Source organism: Heliangelus exortis, chromosome 2, assembly GCF_036169615.1.
Source record: "Heliangelus exortis chromosome 2, bHelExo1.hap1, whole genome shotgun sequence".
In the NCBI taxonomy this organism is placed as follows: domain Eukaryota; kingdom Metazoa; phylum Chordata; class Aves; order Apodiformes; family Trochilidae; genus Heliangelus; species Heliangelus exortis.
In genome coordinates, this window is record NC_092423.1 from 44,801,618 (window position 1) to 44,821,979 (window position 20,362).

At 49.2% G+C, this 20,362-nt stretch overlaps 1 protein-coding gene across 2 annotated transcripts in view; it reads right to left on the reverse strand.

The window, feature by feature from the left end:
- The window catches only part of LIMD1 (LIM domain containing 1), a 36,232-nt gene extending 22,918 nt beyond the window's left edge, over nucleotides 1-13,314 (reverse strand). The window contains exons 1-3 of one of the 2 annotated variants that reach the window (XM_071735857.1): nucleotides 12,627-13,314; nucleotides 12,022-12,536; nucleotides 1,392-1,493 (exon numbers count right to left, since the gene is read on the reverse strand). In XM_071735857.1, coding sequence (XP_071591958.1) covers nucleotides 1,392-1,493; nucleotides 12,022-12,536; nucleotides 12,627-13,180 — 1,171 coding nt within the window. In that variant the 5' untranslated portion in view covers nucleotides 13,181-13,314. Of the gene's footprint in view, nucleotides 1-1,391; nucleotides 1,494-12,021 lie in introns of both variants that reach the window. The other variant, XM_071735856.1, reaches the window with a different exon arrangement.
- Nucleotides 13,315-20,362: the final 7,048 nt, after the last annotated feature.

A 20,362-nucleotide genomic window follows, 5' to 3' on the forward strand; every position in this document is an offset into this window, starting at 1 on the left:
CAGAGAAGATTTCAAATTAATTTACAACAGAGAAGAGTGAGCTGCTGACTTCTGAACCTTTAGGAAACTGCCACCATGAGCAAACAGTTTTCTCTTTTTAGTTTTCCCGTCACCAGTCAGATGCTGGTGACGTGCTCTACTAAAAACATAGGTGAGGCAAGGCAGATGGTGTTGGGCAGAGTTCAAAGTTCAGCTATTATTAAAAAGCACACACACCTTTCTATATTTATTCTCAATTTACAGCTCCAAATAAAACACTCGCAGCTCTGACAGAGTTTACAACTCTAAATGGAATGCAGAACAAAAACCCTGAGGCTCATCTGGGAAAACCAAACTGATATATACAAAAATCCAGAAGGATTATTATTTTCTTTACTGCTGCCACATACACAGTCACACTTCTAAAAATACACTAGAAGCCCTAGGATTAAACCTAACAAAATCAAAACACAACTGTCTTACAAACACAGCCACAATTTGAAATCAAGCTGCCTGTTTCTTACCCCAACTCCATTGTGGACCTCCTTGAAAATCCTTTCAGGAAGATCTATAGATTGCAGCAGGCTGTGAGCTCCAGCAAGCTCCACATGTGAGTCTGACAAGCAGCAGGGAGCTTGGCAGTGCTGGCTGAACTATTTGCTTCACTTACAGGGCAGATTTCACAGGGCTCACCATTACTGCTCCCCTGGTCTGATAACTCTGGCACAATAATCAGCTCCCTCCTTGCAGTAACCAGAAAGCAAGTGAGCAGAGACATGCCCCTCGTCTCAGGGCATGGCTACATGGCCAGAGAAAGAACAAGCAGGATGTGTAGCCTGGGTCAATCAAGCACTTGGCTTTCACCAGAGGTCCCCTCAGATGGGCAAAACAATTACAGTGAATAAAGAGAACACACTCAGTGAAAATGGTGTGAACAGATGGACCGTACAGCAAGTCCATCTGAAAAGGTGTCTCTGGTGCTGGCAGATCCTCCTGCAGACACTTGCACCCTGACTGCATCCTCAGCATGGTGCTGACCCAGCGGCTTTCCCTGGGATCCACAAAATGGCTGTGAAGTTTGGTGTGCTGAATAAAAATACCCTAAATGCCAGACAAGGCATATTCACTACCACTTTGAAAAAAAAAAAAACCTCAAAAACACAACCCTGCAGCTGAAATGGAGAGGCTGAGGAATGAAAACAACCATCCCCCGTACCAGAAGGCAGACCGCCAGCACAATCCAAAGTTTTGCTCTGACATGCCTTGCAAGAATCCCTTCAAAAACAAACAGCAACCACCAGCAGCTGTGGGAGACTCCAGGTAATTCAATAACCACCTCTTTCTTTTCCCCCACTTAAACCCAAAGAGTTTGCCCCAGGGTACCAGCAGCAGGACAGGCAGAGGGTACTCACTGCAGGCTCCGCAGGTGAAGCAGCCATCGTGGTAGAGGTTGCCCATGGCCTGGCAAGCCTGGTTTGCTCCATACACCCCCTTGCTGCACTTCACACAGGTCCCTGGAAGAGAGAGAAGGAGACACAGGTCAGAGGCAAGAGCTGGAGGGAGTCATTGGCTGGGTGACCACACCTGTGATTCAGTACAGCAGCTCAGCAGCTTAGGACCAGGTGAGTTCATTGTAGCCACAAGACATAGGTGACATCAGCATCACCCACTCCAAGAGATGCTCTTAACAGTGGCCATGACAGCCATCAAACCTTTATAGCAAAAGATTTTTGTGAGAAAAGTAAACCAGACAACAACAGCCCTGTTTGTCTACACTGACATCTCCTTCCTTCACCCATGCATTCCCAAAAACTTTATATACATTTAAAATTACTTGACGGCCTTCCCAGAAGCCTGGGTGGTAATAAGTGGTGCTCATGGCTGTTCACAGACCAGTATTCTCTGCTATTTATTGCATAAAATAAGCTTGTTGGTTGCAAAGGATGTGAGTAAAACACATATCTTTACTAAGCTCCTTTACATCGTCATTGATTTCAGACCTCGCTCACATCTGCTGAAAGCCCTAAGGACTTCCCATTCAAACAGAGCTGGGCTGACTACCTGATGCCTCCCTCTTTTTCCTCCGTCAGCCACACCTGAACAGAGACACCCAACATACACACTGCCCACAGACCATGTATCCTGCCAAACATTCTTCTAGCAGGACAAGGCAAGAAAGAAGTAATTTTTAAGGAGAGGATACATGGTGGTGGCAGCACCATCAACCAAGGGGAGCTGACTCTCAGGTGGCCCACAGGGTGAAGGAGAGTCAGGGCCAGCACACATAGCTTCTGGCTATAAGCTGTTCCAGGTGCAAGTCCAAGTTGTTCCTCACACCCAGGCTTTCCTGCCACCACCATCACCAAAAGATCAGGATAAGCTCTGGAGTTCCAGAGGAGGGAGAAGATGACTGTGCTCAGCAGTTCAGCTCAGTCTCTTGACAGAACAGCCAAGCACATTTCCAGCAGCACTGGCCCCCCAACATGGGTCTCCAACTTGAAACCCAAGCTAGGCAAACAGCTTAGAATAAGGATTTCCACCTCAAGAAGAAGCCACTGAGACCCTCTAGGCACAGACCTATCTGATCAGGGCTGGGAATGGTGGCAAGAGGCCAGATGCACGGTGGTCGTGGTGGGGAGGGACCACAGAGGGAAGACTTTAGCACTGCAGCTTCATGAAGTGTTGTATGTTCACCTAAGGTCTCTCAAAACTCACCACATTTACACATGAAATTATTTTGATAACAGAGTAAGAAGTGACAACAGTTTCACAGCCTCGACAGCACCCACTATCAGGAGCCACTTCCTCCACCTTATAGGGAGAAACTCAGTGAGGATGCCCAAAGCCATTATTATTGGCTGGGGAGAGAAATTCCTTGTCCAGGGAAAATGACACACCGAACAAGTTCACTCACTTCAGAAATTTTAAAGCAGCATCACCCTTTAACGATCTCTGAATGAGCAACTTTAATCCATGTTTGCGATCTGCCCAAAAAAGGCAGTGTGAAGGCCAAACAGAAACTGTACTTCTGTTCCTCAGCGACCCTGTGGAGGTGACTTCACATCCAGGCCTCCTTCCACCACTGTTCCAACACCCTGGGGAAGTGCCTGTCAGTCACACCTCTCTACTACTGTCCCAAGAAGAGGGACAGCACCATCCCACTGGAGATCCTTAGTCACGCCGTGGTTAACAAAACTTCACTTCTTTTGGGGCCCCACAAGCTATGGAGTAATTGGAAAGGTCTGGTGAAAGTTAGGGAAGAAATCCAACATCCTTACGACAGCACTGAAAAGTCACTCCCAACTCGGAGAGCACCACGCTGGCAGTCCCAGGCTGGTTAATGTGTTTAAGAATTTCTTCCTCCAGCCAATAGCTGTAGCCATCAGTTTCCACCCTACGAGGATAAAAAACACTCGGGAGCCCTTTGCAGGATCTGCTGAAAAGCAGATACTTTATTTCCTCAGAGCAGACCTGGCTGTCCCTGCTGCGGCTGCCTGCGTGCACTCCATCAGTGCACTGAAAGCTGTTACAGAACTGCTCCAACTCCCACTGAACCCAGAGCCAGAGTCCAAAACTGACACAAATCTGGAGAGAAGGCTGCAGAGAATAATTAATTACTCCGTTTTGTCCAAAGGTGACTTGAACTGAAACACTAGCTTGGCCCTGGGCCCACACCAGCCACCAGGCTGGCACCAAGTTAGCACAACTTGCTGTTTCTTTTCAAACCAAGCACATTTATCTTGGTTATTTATTGAAAGAAACCTCTTAAGAAAGAAAAAACCAAATCATGCAGACATTACAGAAAAAAAAAATAAAAAAGAATAAAAAAGAATAAAAAAGAATAAAAAAGAATAGAAAATAGGAGAGGAGAGGAGAGGAGAGGAGAGGAGAGGAGAGGAGAGGAGAGGAGAGGAGAGGAGAGGAGAGGAGAGGAGAGGAGAGGAGAGGAGAGGAGAGGAGAGGAGAGGAGAGGAGAGGAGAGGAGAGGAGAGGAGAGGAGAGGAGAGGAGAGGGATAAGAAAATTTGGCTTTTCAAGTGGATGCGTTCTCTCAGGAACACATTCAGTGGCAGCCTGAGATGCTGTGCAGTCTCCTGAGACAAGAGCAAACAACTACCTCACAAATATCCCTCCCAGCTACAATGGAAAGTTTTGAGAGCATACTACCTGCTGATTCTGCTGCTCAAAGCCTTCTTTCCATGACATCCACCAGGGCTCTTTATAGAACTGATGTATTTATTACACTGAAGTGCTGCATTTTTCCCTTCTGCATGCCAATGAGTGTCTGCTCCAGAAAAAATCACCAACATGCTCTGATTTCAACAACATGCTCTGGACTCTGCTTCTTTCCAGAAAGGAGCCCGGTGACAGGCTCCAGAAAGGAGCCAGGCAGGAGGGTAGAAGGCACAGCATCTGCAGGCAGATGCACTGCATGGTGAAGATGCTGGCAGGCATCTAAAAACACTATAAAATACCCTAACACAAATCCCACAGAGGGCAGAAATTACCTCTGCTGTCTCCTGCATATCGCATCTAAGATTCAGAGTCCAGGCACTGCCTGTGTTTTCCTCAAAGGGACAGACAGTCTGGAGAGATCCTGGATCCTGCAGAAGCTGCCCATGCTCTTCCAACCTTCCCCAAACAGTCCTCCACCTCCCACTCCTTGACCACCCAAACCATCCTTCCCCCTTTCTATCAGTACATGCTTAACCCTTTTGTCCACTTACTAAATACTTAGGCCCTTAAAGCACAGAAAATAAAATTATAGAATTAATATATTAAATTATTACAATATTATATTGAAATAAATTGACAATGTTGTCTGTAAAAACTATAATGTTCTAAATTACCCAATTATGTAATAACCAGCCATGAAACAAATATTTATAGATGTCCTGTGACAAGACTGGCAACTGCAAACTGGTCAGCTGGCAAATCTGTGTCTAGTTTGTTTTTACTTGTATCTGCTAAATTTTACTTGAAAGCCAATTAAATCTCAGTAGCAATTGGAATTATTCTAGAAATAAGTCCTTGCATCTTCCAAATATAATATTCCCATGTACTTTAAGCAACATACTTCAGCCTTCATCTCTGACTCTCAGCACACCTGGCCTGAAAGGGCAAAAAAAAGGAGGGGTTTATTGATTTTCCCTTTGCACTTCTTTGTTTTTTTGTTTTTTGGGTTTTTTTGCTGCTCGCTCCCTGCGGCCACAATGATCCTGTTCTTCAGGCTTAAGCAATGCAAGGAAAAAGCAATACCTGTTGCTGAGGGCAGGCAGTCGTGTGTGTGAAGCCAGCCTGATGGAAGGCAGTGCAGCTCAGAGGACTTCCAACCCCATCCCACCACAAAACGGGCTCTGCACCCTGCCCCACGCCAGCTCCCACCACTGCTTCCCAAAAACAATGCTGAGTGTGCTTTCTGCTAGCCAAAGTGTGGAGTTAAAATGTCAGCACCAGCAGTCCAGCCCCACATGCCACTGACACTAGTCAGCAGCTCTGGGTAATTTTCTTGGCATAGTGCAGCTTTTAGCAAAAATTTTCTGTCCTCAGCTTGAAGCAGAGGGATCCTGAGCAGCCACAGCTCAGCAAGATGCCCGACTCCTGCACTTGGTCACTTTCCTGCACGTAACCAGCCCTTATGCAAGCACCAGTATGAGCAGATATCCTCTCCTAAATTACAGCTTTTAACCTCAGATTATGTTATTAGAGCACTGTTAGGGAGAAATGAAAAAGACTTCTCTCTTGCCACCAGGATGACAAGTCCAAAGCACCTCCCATGTGCGGCACCGGTAAATCCACACTGGAGCGCTCGGGCAGAATGGGACCCAGATCTGGAAAAAGGAAAGGGATGGAAATTGCTGATTTCGGCTCAATTTCTGCAGGCATGGCAGCCTGGGCCCGGACAACAAAGAAATCTCTGTTCCCTTTTGCATCATGAGGCAAGCAACCGCCTGTGCTGCAGCTGAGAGCCTGAACAAAGGGACCTTTGGGGCAGAGCTGGGACCCAAACTATGCCCTGTGAGCCACGGCCCAGAGCTCGCCGGGCTCCATCTCCACACTGCAAACCCAAAGGAAGGAGATGACTGGGAATAGCCTCACCTCACGAGATCAAACAGGCCTGTTGCAGACCTCAAGGGCTTTCAGAAATGAAAGTGAGCCTGGCACCCAATCTGAAATGTCAGTCCCACCCTCCAAGTTCAACAAGTGCATTTCCACTTACCGCCAGACTCAAAGACTTCAGAGATGTTTTCTCCTCTAAGTGTTGCTATTTCACACTCACCAGAATGAACTCAGTTACTCGCTATACCCCGCTCGCTAAAAATTCAATGCAAACCATGCTGAATATCAGCATTTTCTGGGACTCGCTGGTATGGTTTATTTCCACATGCCAGGCATCACCTATCTGCAAACCAAAAACACAGTGGTGGGGTCTTTCCAGCAGCATTCCCCTTCTTTTCAGCAGCATCCCTGTTCTGAGTAGCAGCCAGGACAACCAAGTTTCTCTACACATGTTCCTGGTGGGGATTGCTAAGGGCTGACGCTTTAGAGGCTGAAATGTGCTGCTGTGCTTCTTCAATGGTGAGATTTCCTTGTGACATCAATCCAGGACTGGATAACAGGAATGCAGTGCCGGGAGAGGGCTGTTTGTGTCTGCATCTGTAGCTAACCCAGAAAACACACTCAGAGGAATATGTCTGTCCTTCACCTTCCGCTTACTCCATGCAAGCCACATTTCCATGATCAGCTTGATCATTACTCATTACTCAGCTTACTCATTACTCCATCATGAGTAACTGTGTTTTGCCCCCTTCTTTACAGGAGGCTGGATTTATGCTGAAGAACCCTCAGTTGCATTTGGAAGAAACCACTAGAGCCTTTGCATGTAAATATCTCTGGTATCATCTTTCCCATCTGCCCAGACACGCAGGCAACTAATCCAAAAGTAGACCCTGCTGTTGCCTGGCAGAATACAGCTTCTGTGTTCCTGACCCATCTATTTATTCCAGAAGAACCAAGTTTTCCACTTACACACACATTTTTCAAACACTATAGGCTGGAAAAAAAAAAAAAAAAAAAAAAAAAAAAAAAAAAAAAAAAGACTTCACCTTGTCATACCCATGCTTAATTCTTCAGGTTTTACTTCAGACCTTCCCCAAAACCTGATGCCACCACACCATGGCTCACCTTAACCAAGACAATTGTTGTGTGCCCCACTGTGCTGTTACCCATTATTGTGAAATCACACTTGCTTGAGAGTTGATTTCAAGGACATTTGGAAGCTCATGTGAGATCAACTGTCTGGAAGACCTGGCAGTGTGGTCCTGTTCACCACTGAATGACTGGGTTGTCACTCAATGGCAGCAAAGATATAGAAGTACTCCCTGCCCAAAGAACCACAGAGCTGATAAATGCATTTCTTCTGGACCATTTTTGCAAGCCAGGTTCTTGACCCTCCAGACTTTACTGTTCACAGTTGTGCACTGTCAGCAAAGTACAAAAATGCCATCAAACTCGCATCAGTGACACTTCAGATACCTTAAAGAGATGTCAGAGATGACATTAATTCCAGTGCCAAATGAATGAGGCTCACGTGTCCTTTTAGTCCTCGCTTTTCTTTCCCTTCAGTACATTTTCCCTTAGCTTGCAAACCCAGCTGAGCTCCCAGGAGGAAGGGAGGAGACACACACACTGCTGCAATCTTGAAGAGCCATATCCCAGGCAAACACTTATTTGCTTGGTTCCTTGCAGTGAGATAAGCTTTGCAATCTTCACACACTCACTACTCCACGTGTCACCATCCTTCCAGCATTCCTTGTTCCACCACATTCCTTGTTCCAGCAGGACCCTGCTCCCCTCTGCTGAAGGCAGTCATCTCCTTGCATCCACAGTGCTCCCCCAGGAGCAAGCAGTGATGGATGCCTCTGCTCCCAGGGGAAACAAGACAGCTATCACCACCCACAAACAAAACAAAACTCAAAAGAACTTTCATTTCAACCACTCAGAAGCTCTGAAATTATCCTCATGGCCAGCGAAGCATCTTGGTGCACCACCAGCAGCAGGGTTTGGTAAACCCTCCAGGTGTGAACAAATGAACTGTGGTTCTGCCAGCAGTGAAATGCTTAACTTCACTATGCACAAGATTTTGAAAGAGCACTGCTGGCCTTCGAGCTGATCAGACCCCTTCAAAGGTGCTGGGCTTCCAGGTCTCCACAGGGTTTCAGCAACGTGGCTACTGCTCTGCTCCTTCCAAGGGGTAAAAAAATCTGCAGATTTCACTGCAAGATCTTCTCTGCCTGAATGCTGGGAAGCATCCCAGCATTTTTCTGCAAAACAAGATGCCCAGGGCCCTCCTAAAATACCTGTAGCTTATCAGCTCTGCTTGAAATAATAAGGGAAGAATGCAGATCTCAACCCCTAAGAAATGATTATAACAAGAAAATCATTTATAAAAGTTTTTTAAAAAGGTCTTGGTAAGGGTGTAGACAGTCCTCATCAGATGGAGACTTCCATCTAGCTATTTGAAATAAGGACTGGTAAAAAATGTGATGCTACAAGTTACATCTCTAAAAGCACCCATCTGTGCCCACAGACCATGGTACTGCATGGTACCACAGGTTTTGCTAAAATGAATTGCAAAACCTCCCTGCAGACTTTAATGCCTCTCAGCCAGGCCTATCTCCTACCAGGTCACTTCCAGCCAGCACAGACAGATGCTTGTTTTGGTGTGTACCTGCCCAGCTCTCACCTGAAAACTCCTCCAGCACCAGTCATCAGGATGGTGCTGCCTCACCTAACCTGCAACATCTGCACTGGGTGATGCTAGCAGAGGAGTCACAACTCCTTCAATCACTCCTATTTAATTAATATTCTTGTTTGTTTTGTTGCTGGTTTTTTGGGTTTTGTTGTTTTTTTTTTCCTGGCAGCCCTGCAAAACCCATGGGATTAGGGCATGCTGTTCCCGGATGTTCCCTGGATATGGTAGACCAAAAATCCAAATACAACCAAAGCTGGCTTCCAGCTGCCCCTCCTGGGACCTGGGGCTCCTCCTCAGCTGCAGTGGCAATCAGCCTCTCCAGGAAGCAATTTTAGGATTTTCCTCCCTAGGCGTAAGACCTGGATGATACTTGAAACTCCCTAAGTCCTCCTTGACAGCCCACATGAATCAAGTCAGCACTTCAAAAGCACTGTTGAAGAACACAAATTCCTCCAGAGACACCTGCAGCCCACGGTGGTCACACATAGACCACTACTTAAACAAGAAAACTCTTGGCTTTGTTTGCTTCTTTCCTTTCATTTGATACTCACACTCTGAGCAGACAAATGGATTTTGTACAGCAAGCTGGTGCTGACAGATAACCAGTCTGTCTGTCACTCCTCAGCAGAGCATCCTACCTACATTATGCCTACTTACCCTTTTATGGACTCTAATTTACATCCAATTTCACGTAGTGAAGGGAAAAGCAGCTCCTTTGCTGCAGTCAAATTGTTCATGGGAAATACATGGTCCAGACTGAGACAGACTGAAAGAATCTATGTTACCAAGACAGACAGTCTCATGTTAAAAAAATCCCCGAGTTATAAAAGCAGCACCCAGAATTAGGGCAGCTAAGAGCATTTTTGATAACACACTTTGATCATCTGCACAGTCTTAGTTTCATTTCCTGGCTCCCATACACTGTAAAGCTGCTGCATTAAACTTCCCTTCACTGGTGGAAAGTCTGCAACAAAACACACTGTTGATCCTTCTTATCACTATTGCATAATAGTATTTATTTTCCATCCTAAAGTTTGCCAGCTTGAGGCTATGGCATAGCAAAGACAGATTCAAAGGACCAGCTGGATTCTTTACTCCTCCAAAGAAAGTAACTGTGGAAAACTGAAAATAAAAGTGAGAAAGAAAGAGGGGGGAGGTATATAATTAAAACACCTTGCTATTTGTTCTTTCTTCCTCCTTGGTCCTCCAAAGGGCAGCTCTGTTGAGCCTTCCTCACAGAGTGCAGGCTCCACAAAACATTACTTTTTCCTCTGCCATGACTGCAGCGTTTCATTTTTCCTTCTACCTCTCCTCCTTCCCCTATTTCTCAGACAGTACATGCCCTGGTATAAAACAGACAGGAGGACATCAAAAGACCTCACTGGGAACCAGGCAGCCTACACCTCTCCTCCCCCCCCCAGGGCTCCTGGGTAACTCACCTACCTTACCAGCAGGACTCTCCATGGTGCCAGAATTACTACTGCTACTACAGATTTCCCCTGGGCTGAAAGCCTCCCCCTGGCACTACTGCCAATTTTGTGAAAAAAACATTTAAAAAAAAATATCTAACCACTGATCATGCCCCTCTGCTTTCTCACCCCATGCCCATTTTGGATGAGGTGTGAGCCAGCTGGTTTGCCTGCCCCATGAAGAGAAGATGCATGCAGCAGGGGCTGTCAAAGAGACCACTGGACATCTCTCCAGTGGAGCTAAATGCTACCTCCAGCAAAATATTCCTATTTTGAAGCACTGCCTCCCACAAGACTGCTTCCCTAGCCCCATCCTCCTTATCAGCTCCTTGTCAGAGTGTTCAGCCCTCCACATGGCTCCCTGAGCTCATTCAAACAGTGTGCTGCCCCAAAGGGACAGAAAGCACCCAAACACATTTTCCAGCCAAAATGCTCCAACTACAGCAATTTGTAGCATCACTTTCCTGAGACAGAACAAAAACACCTCTGCCCCACTACAGGGATGAATCCAGTCTCATATCCTGAGAGATACAATCCCAGCACAGTTCTCTGTGGGTGAGTACCACTGCTTGATGCCAAGAAACACATTTTTTTATGCATTTGCAACTGAGCACTTGGTGGTCCCTCCAGCTACATTCCCAAAGCTTGGAGTGAAGCCTGGGGCTGCTTATGAGTGTGCAGACCACCACTCAGCCACCCACTGACTCCACCTGACAGGACCCTGTGCAACAGCACCTGTGCAGCCTGAGATGCAAACCATAACTCTGCACCAGGTTGGAGAGTTTAATTTGTCCCTGCTTCTCAAATCATGAGGAAAATCCATACACTAGACCTGCTCTGGTCACCAGTTAACTGCAGAGCTCTCAGCCTTCCCAGCAACGCCAGGCTTCCTTCTCCCAAAAGCTGAATTATCTCATCTGCTATTAAATTGCAAAGTGGCGTGGCAGGGAAAGGAAACGCTCGATTTGCCCCTGACCTTCTGCCATCCCGAGGCAGTAAATCAGTTTAATCCAGCAGGACATTTACCATTCCCGCTGGGAGATCCTCACATGTAAGTGGTCCCTTTCCACTGCCAAGCACTGGCAATAACCTCTGGTGGCAGTCTGAACTACTCACCCACCCAAGACTTAGGGAGCACTCAGGAAAGTGATGCTACCGCCTGTTTTTCTGCCATCTTCAGGACACACTGATCCTTTCAGGGATGACAGGGACCAGCGCCTAGGGGGCAAGGGGAAATCCACCAACCTTCCCATCCTCAAGCACCTCTTCTTCAAGAGATCCTGCAAGGACAACAGGCTGCCGTTCCTCCTCCCCCCCCAAAAGGAGGTTCATGCCGAGGGATACCTGCAACAGCCTCCCCCCCAAAGCTCAGCACCATCCTCCATGCCTGCACCATACACAGGCGTGACTCCTCCGCAGGCTGAAGCCTTCCTGCTCACACGTGGTCGGGCCACAGACATGCTTTTAAGACACGGGAGAAACAGCAGTACTGTCAAGAAAAGTTAAGTGCCTCCCTGCTTGCTACCAAAGGCACTTTAAAAGATGCTGCTCCAGATTTTTCTCAGAGCTGTCCTCCCCAAAGCGGTTACACTATCACTTGCTTCAAGAGGTCAGATTTAAGAAAAAAAAGCATCACAGGAGGACGAACTGTAAGAAATAAAAGTTAAGTAACAATACACACAAGCGCACCCCTGCCCAGGCAACTGCAAAAGCACAACCAAGCAGGCACACAGGGACACACAACCCTGCAGGTGCAAACCCCTGCACTGACACTTGGCAACGAACCATTTTCACGCTGACCCGCGGTCCGGCTCCTTACCGAAGTAATCAGCCTTCGGCCGAGCATCCATCTCCTGCTCCAGGCGCTGGGTCAGTGCTTCCAGCTTCAGCTCGGCCGCCGATGGCCCTTGCTCCGCCTGCGGAAGGAGGGTCTGGCAGGGCAGCTTCACCTTCGCCGTGCTGGAGCTCTCGGGGTTCCTGCTGTCCGACCGCGGGGCACTCGTGCCCTCGTATAAAGGCGGCTGTGGAGCATCCGGAGCTGTCGGCCTGTACGAGGCCGGGCGTGAGGAGCCCGGTGGCTCAGGGCTGGTGCCGCTGCCGTTGGGCCGGTGGTTTTGGCCGTGGGCTACGAAGTGGCCAGCTGGGCCAGCGTGAGCAGTGGTGTGCTGGTAGTCCGCGCTCGGGGCGGCGGGCAGGGAGCTGGAGGGGAAGGACTGCGGGCCCCCCCGGTACCACAGAGGGATGCCATCTCCTCCAGCCCGGGGACCGCAGGGCTCAGCAGGGCCTGAAAAGCCCCGGGTAGGCTGCACCGAGGAGGCTGAGAAGGAGGAGGACCTCTGCTGTGCCGGGGCCCCCGGTGCCCCCTCTTCCGTCCCCGCTAAGGGTGCTTGAGGGGTCCAGGCATGTGTGAAGGAGGAGGAGGACCTCTGCTCCCCGCTGCCCCGCTTGCCCTCGCCGCCGTTCTGCTGCCCCCAGGGCTGAGGGTCACCGGGACTGCCAGCACGCTGCTCCCCGTGCCCCACGCCAGCCCGTGAGACACCGGCCCTGGGGATCCTGTCCGGCTCCGCTTCCCAGCTCCGGCGCCCGGCCTGGCTCCCTGGAGCCTCGGCACGCACCCCGCTCTCGCCGAAGCCACGCTCCCCTCCATCGTACGGCCTGGCCCGTGGCCCCTCAGCGGTGGAGGCTGGGGGTGGCTTGGCACCCCGTGCCAGTGGCGGGCTGGGCCGGGGGGGGTTGAAGGTGGCCCCTCCGTTTAGGGTGGCCATTAGCATCTCCTGCTGCTGCTGCTGCTGCTGCTGCTGCTGCTGGAGGTGTATCTTGGCCATTTTAGTGGCGAAGACCCGCCTGGTCTCCTCGAACTCGGGGTTGTTGCCGGCAGCTTTGTCCACCCGAAAGAGACCGTCCTTGGAGGCCTCGTACATGTTGAGATCTTCGATGAACTTGCTGGCTTCCAGACCCAAGTCGTCGTACTTCTCCATCCTGCCGCCCGGCTTCGGAGGGTTGAGCCCTCCGCTTTCCTTCTCCTCCTCCTCCTCCTTCCCGCCGGTCTCACGGCACTACCGGCCCCTCCGATGGCTCCGGCCCGCCGCGCCCGTCCACGCCGGGGGCGTGGACCAAGAGGAGGAGGCATCCTCCCGCCCCCCGTCTCTTGGCCGCGCCCCAGTCCACGCCCCCATTCGCGCCCGGCTGCCGCCATACGTCATATGGGGGTCTGGTGACGTAACGCGTGAAAAAAAAAAATTAAAAAATTTTAAAAAAAAGGAAAAAGCGCGCGATGTCCCGCGTAGGCGTTGTCAGGGAAGACTTGGGGGGCAATGCTAAGGTGGGGGGATCTTATGGCTGACGGGGGGGTTGCTGTAGCGAGGTGGGTGTTGGTCTCTTGAGCCAAGTGACAGAAGAAGAGGGCACTAGCTCAGGTTGTCCCAGGGGAGGTTTAGATTGGGTATTAAGGAAGGAAAAACGTCCTCAGTGGAAGGGTGGTCAGGCACTGGAGCGGGCTTCTCCAAGGAAGTGGTAGAGTCGCCATCCTTGGGGTGTTCAAAGATGTGTTGGAGATGTGATGCTTGGGGACATGGTTTTAGTGATGGACTTGGCAGGGTAATAGCTTAACTCTTTAAAGTTCTTTTCCAACTGAAACAATTCTATGATTTTTCGATTGTATAAACTTTATATACACAGTATATACACACTTCATGTATATAGGTATTATTTTGCTTTTTACACTGTATGCTGCCTAAGACCCCATCAAGTTGCAAGAAAGACAGCACCCACCCTGAAGAATAAAGGGTACTCCTGGGCTCCTGAGGCAACACCAGCATCCCAAGCCCTACAAAATGCCTGTGAAACCCTCCCCTTATCTGGCCTCATAGGTAAGTAATGGTAGCAAGACTCTGTATCAAGAAGCAGATGGATGATGACATCATAAAATTACAGCTGCTTTGTAAGACAGTGGAATGTGGGTGTTAAGTAGCAATTGGTCAAATGAAGTTGTACCAGAACACTTGAGGAGTGCAAGAATCATCTGTACAACCGCATCCAGGGAGCCTCCATGTGAAGGGGATACCTCATGAGCATTAACAAAAAAATCTTTGTAATTCTATATGTTGCGTCCCAGCCTCTTGCTGCGAAGTTTTTATGGCAAAACCCAGCTTAGGGGGGCTCAGAGGCTGGGGGTCTGCGATGGGATCTCTGCCGGGCTGAGGGGGGAGGTTGGTTTGTGAGGAGCTGAGTAAATGGACAGATGCAGTTGATCCTACGGGCCCAGGCATGTGTCCTGCATTCCCGGGACTTGGGGTTTTTTTATTCTCTTCCAGGCTCCAGGAGGTAGGGCCAGATCTTAAGGAATGTGGAAATTTCACTGCCTTTAATAATCTCGAATTTGTCTGTGACCAAAATGTGTCAGGGAAAAAAAAAATCCTCTAATCCTCTTCCCTTTTTGACCAGCTCCTTTACAGAAGCTCTGCTGAGCAACTGAGGCCATAGCTAAAGTAGCTTGGCTCTTCCAGTGAGTTTTGGCTCCTGGAAAAGGTGCCTGGCTTCTATCAAAGCAACCTGCATGTTGGTTTATAGCCTCCAAAGAGGCTCCAAGCAGGACCAAGAGGCTCATGCCAGCAGCAACTGCCTTAAGCTTGAACTGGAGCCCATAAACTGATAAACTTTGTACTCACAAAAGTTAGTCCAGCCACAGCACAGGGTTAGAGAAGGTTTCCAGGGAAGGCAGGAGGGTGAGAGTCCCGGTGGAGGGAGAAGTGTAGTCGTGGAGCTTCCCCAGGAGTCAGGGAAGGGGAACCCCACCCTGTGCTGCTTCTAACTATGCCCACCAAAACTTTCAAGGGATTGATTGTGCTGGAGCTTTCACACTGTGTAAGGAAAACATTCCATCTATCAAGCAATCCCATCTATCAAACCTTTCCCAGCTTTCCTCTGCTGTGGGGGTGAGGGGACAAGAGGTGTCACAGCCTCTGCAGCCTAAGCCCCACAAGCCCTGTTTCACTTTGGGAGAAACTGGGTGCCTGGGAATGCCTGGGTGCTAAATCCCACCTTGCAGAAGCCCTTGCAGTTCAGGAGGGTTTAACTTGCATCTGGACACCCTCATGCAAACCACAGCAAGCCCCTGCCTGTACCAGGGCCCTTTTGGATGGAGTAGAAAGGGCTTGCTTTCCATTTTGTGGCCAGGAAAGGCTACAGTGATCCCCAGCAAGCTTGATGCCAGGTGGGTGTAGTCTCAGTCCACCAGCAACCAAGACCAAGAAGGGACTTGACTTTTGAGGGACTTGACCGAAACTGTTGAGTCTGAGGTTAAGCTCAGCTGGGGCGATGAATGCCAAAAATTAGCTTCAGTGTCCAAAGAACATCCTTGGAAAGGGCTGGTGCAAGGCTGGTTTTGACAACATCCACAGCTGATGAGCAATGGATTGCTTGAATCCATATTTGTGTGGCCTGAGAGAATGACAGAAAGGAAACAGAGCAGCAGGTGGGTGAGGATGGGAGTGTGAACCCTGCTGCTGCTTCACTCACGGGAGGAATCGGCCATGTTAGCGGACAAAGAGCAATCGAAAAGGAAATTACACATTGCTCTTGCACCTTCTTCCCTCCCCCTCACCAAAGGATGTAGAGTTAATCAAGGGAAGGCACACTCCTCTCTAGATCTCAGAGACCAGCTGTTGTCTAGGGTTGTTTTTCTTCTGCAAACACACCAAGATGAGGCTCTTTAGACCTCTGGGGAACACAAACCCTTTGGCAGAGCAGAAGTACTTGGGAATAGATGTCTCCATTTCCAGCCTTCAACAAACAAACCAAGGAAGACGCTGTAACTTCCCTCAGATCATGCCTTTTTTTTTTTTTTTTTTTTTTTTTTTTTTTTTTTTTTTTTTTTTTTTTTTTTTTTTAATTCCTTTTTATCTATCACCTGTAAGCTGCTTTACAGTCAGACTCACAGGAGGGAAGGAGGGGAAGCAGCCGCCGTGCCCAATGGCCGCTCTGGATGCTGCTGCCCTTCGCCAGCCGTGTAAAGCACATTTCCTTCCTATGCCAAAGGATCACATCAGCTGTCTGCGGGTCAATGCGCCCGCGGATGACATGGGAAAGGCTGCCGAAGCCCTTCGGGTAGGGAACCATCACCCCGGGCTTGGCTTCCTTCCAGACTCCGCACGCATGAGCAGACACTTTGATGGCGAGCGCCTTTGGAAGGGAACGGCAGCCAAGGGAGATTCAGGGGCGTTTTGGGTGTGCAATTCGCAACGCTTTCAGCCAGCGTTAGGCAGCAAAATACCTTTGAAGTTCTGTGCTCGGGTTTGTTCTATCTGTGAGGCTCAGGGTACTCCCCCATGAGCAGATGATTAACTTGAACTTTCTGCTAGACAGGCACTGCAGTGCCACGGCTGAGCCGCAGCCCCTTCTGCTGTGATTAGATATGGTCCCCCAGTTTTATAGTTCCTATGAGTTTTACAGCCCATGCCTATTAAGGAATGAAGGGGTCCATGACTGCTGTCGTAGAAAAAATGGACCAAAATCTACGTGCCTGACTGAATCAATTTATTGTAAACCCTGTCCCTTGAAGGAAAAAAAAAAAAAAAAAAAAAAAAGCATTGCTCATTTAATCTCTTTCTTTTCCTGTGGGCAAGGCTTACACGCTGCATTTACTCATGCAAAATAATGCTGACAGCTTGTAACCCAGCCCTGCTCCACGTGGCAGTGGCAGCCGAGGAAGGAAGGCAGCAATTTGGGGAGAAGCAGCCCCGAGCGGTGCTCCCTGACTTCAGCCCCATCCCGGTGGAAGCACCGGCAGGCTGGAACAAAGCCCTGGTAAACCGGGAAGTCCTGAACGAGGGCAGAGAGGGGATCGCCTGTCTCTCTCCTACTGCCACGTTTGGCTCTGGGTTCAAGTTGCAGAGGGCTGGAGAGAGGCAGAGAAAGCCTTCCCCCCCCCCCCCCCCCTCCCAGATCGTTTTTCTGTCTGGGAGGAAACGCCCTCAGATTTTGGGGCGTGACAACAGCTCTGGGATGTATAGTTTGTGGAAAAAAACGATTAGGAGGTTCCTGAGTGACAATGCATAGCTAGATTTCTTTCCAAACTATCCAACTATCGTGTACTCATTATTTGCAAGAGAAACCAATACGAGGAACCAGGGGCTGGCAGCACACCAATTCCTCTGTGGACATTTCCAGGTCTAATCCCTGCTGCCTGTCCCTCCTGGGGGCTGTAGCTATCTCCAGGTCATTCCCCGCAGGCTCCTGGATTATGCACTCCACCCTGAGATGCCCGAGGTACATGCTCTGTTGTCTTTTAGCCGGAAAGCAATAGAGGCTTTAGTGCTAGGTTATAAACAGTGAACAATTTACAAGGCAGAAGTATTTCCAGGATGGATCCTGGCTTTGTGCAGGAGCAGACACATCTCTGGGCTCTGGCAAGGCAGCACGGAAGCGTCCCCCAGCTCTGCACCGGTGGAATCACGCTGGGAATAAAAACCTTTCTAACAGAGGTTTTCAATAAAGCTGCCATTTATCTGCACAGGCACAGTGCTCTGTATCAGGAGGATGATGCCCAGAGCTGTCGGGTGGCAGAAGGAAGGATGGAGGGTGCCAGTCAACCCGAGGGGAGCCCGAGGGAAACTGTGGGTGGGAAAGCCGCGGACCCGGCGGCTAAAAGGGATGCTGTGGAGGCGGAGGGACCAAACCTCAGCCCCTGCCTTCGGAAAAGTTTGCAGGAAGGGAGTAGGACAGGGTTGGGAGATGTTGTTCCTCCCCACCGCTGCCCCAGGCGCCTCTGCATTCCTCCGGGAGGCCTGCCGTGCCCTGCCTGCTGCTGCCTGCACATTTAACCCTCGAGGTGCGGGGGCAAGCAGAGGGCTGCAGGCAAATCAGTGCCTCCCAACCCAACCCTGCAGCCTGGCTGCCTGCCCTGCAGCCTGGGTGCCTGTTCTCCTGCCCCTAGGGTCAGGGTAGAAATGGGTCTGGACTCAGGCAGTTTTCTTCTGTTGGAGTACAACCACCTGTTACAGGGCGTGATGTCTGCTTAAAATTACATTAAAAGGCATTTTAAAGTGTCACAGAAGGGCCAACACCGAGACAGCTTTCCAAAGGGCCTTTCTGGGAAGGTAAGGATGCTTCACAGAAAGGCTTTGGGGGTCACGTTCCTCAAAAAGCTAAACCCTGCAGCAGGGATGCTGTGGACCCTGCTCACAGGTGGGTAAACTGAGGCAGGGGAAGGCTACCTGGAAGGGCACGGTGTGGAGAGGAGAGAGAAGACATAGGGTATCACCAAGGCCCCAAACAGGAGCCCAGGCAACAGCAGAGCAAGAAGAGGCTGCAAATCACCTGCAGTGGTTTGGTCTCCCTGAAGAAATGCCAAGGGCTTGGGTGCCTCTCCGGGGCAGAGGATGCCTTTCACCTTCCTCTCCTCAGAATCTCCAGGTGCCATCAGCAGTGGCAGTGAACTTGGTCTCCCCTCACCATCAGTCCACCAAGACAAAAACTTGCATCAAGGTTGCATCAAAATAATGCAGATGGCTTCGGTAGCTTTGAATATGGAATGGTTTGTATTCTCTGTTTTCCACTAAAAAGAGCCTTTTATCAGGACAAGGACTTGCCTGGGGAATTTTCCAGCTCCATTTCCCTGCCTCTTTATCAGCACATTAACACAAACAACGCCATGACCTATTTAAGCAACATACTGTGGCCTTCAGTAATCCTGTGCTGGAAGCACTCTGCAGGTCAGAGGACATCCTGCCATCAATCACTGGCCCTCACGTGGCTCGCTGGACTTTGAGAGGACTTGCCAGATGCTCTCAGTGCACCCACCCGGTTCTTCCGTGCATGTCCTAGGAGAAGCTCTCTGCCTAACAGATGGTTTAAAATGTTCTTTCACATGGGAAAATTGGGAAGTATATATTTTTATTGCACCCTCGCTATTTCATCCAGCCACGTGGATCTCCAGGGATGGAGACGTACTTAAGAAAAATATTCATTTCTAAAAGCTTCTTCAGTTTTTTTCACAATACTTTCTTGGCTAAGGCAGCCTGACAAAGGACACTCACATTTCTACTTTGCAGCAATTAGTAAGGCTTGCTAATTACACTGTTGTGTATTTAAAGACAATTGATTTCCCTTTGTAGCAGAAAGCAATTTCCTGTTATACCAATTCTCTTAATCTTCATCAGAAACAAACCCAGGCTGCCAGTGCCAGCAATGTGTCATGCTCCTTTACTAAACCACTGTCTATTCTGCCCCGGTTATGTGTCCTGTGTTTATTATTCCTGATCAGTGCACTGGATCACCTACAGCTGTTATGACTACGTGTATTTTGGTTCATATATTGTTGGCACGGTTATTGGAGAGCAACTCCCCTTGCTTGGCAGCTCGTCCCTCTCTTCTGGCAGTGGGAGGTGGGCATAGTAAGAGAAATGTGGACCTTTTCTGCTTTGGCATGTGTAAAAAAACACTGGTAAACAAAAGAAATTCAGAACCTTAGATGTGACTGTGGGCCTCCCCCTCACAAGCACCCCAGAGGGTGTGCTTGTATTTAAGAGAGCAAACACAAAAGCATGCATTGCTCTTTGTGTAAATGTAGATGCTCTGCTTAGAGTTACACTGAAGAACAGGCTCTTCAAAGAAAAGAACTTCTTATGCCCTAAATGTCCCCGTCTGAGTGTCACAAGTACAAGCAATGTTTAGCAATTATGAATGAGCAATATTTACCTCATTATACTTTAGCCTTTACCATCTGAGTGTTCCTTTGCTGAGTGAGCAATTTGGCAGACTGAAACGGAGAGCAGATTGGTGTGGAGCAGGCAGGCGAGCATCCAAGGCGAGGTCCTGCATGTTCAATGTGGAAGGTGATTTTTGATGAGATTGATGGGATTGAAATCTCTCACAGGTTTGGGCCATGTTGACCTGACTGCAAACACATCTGCTTGACCCTGACTGAGTTTCCAGGCTCTTGCTGCCAATGAATGGCTGGCAGACAGAACAAAACCCACTGGGACTCCTTTCTGCCATGCTGCTACACCCAGGCAGAAGGTACTGACCCCAGCAGCTTATAAACCCAGGAAAACCTGTTCAATCTCTCTTACTATACATACAACTGGAGCTAATTTTATATGGAAGATGATGGTGGCTTGCAGCTCTCCAGGACTAACACCAGACTTGAATTTATCCAACCC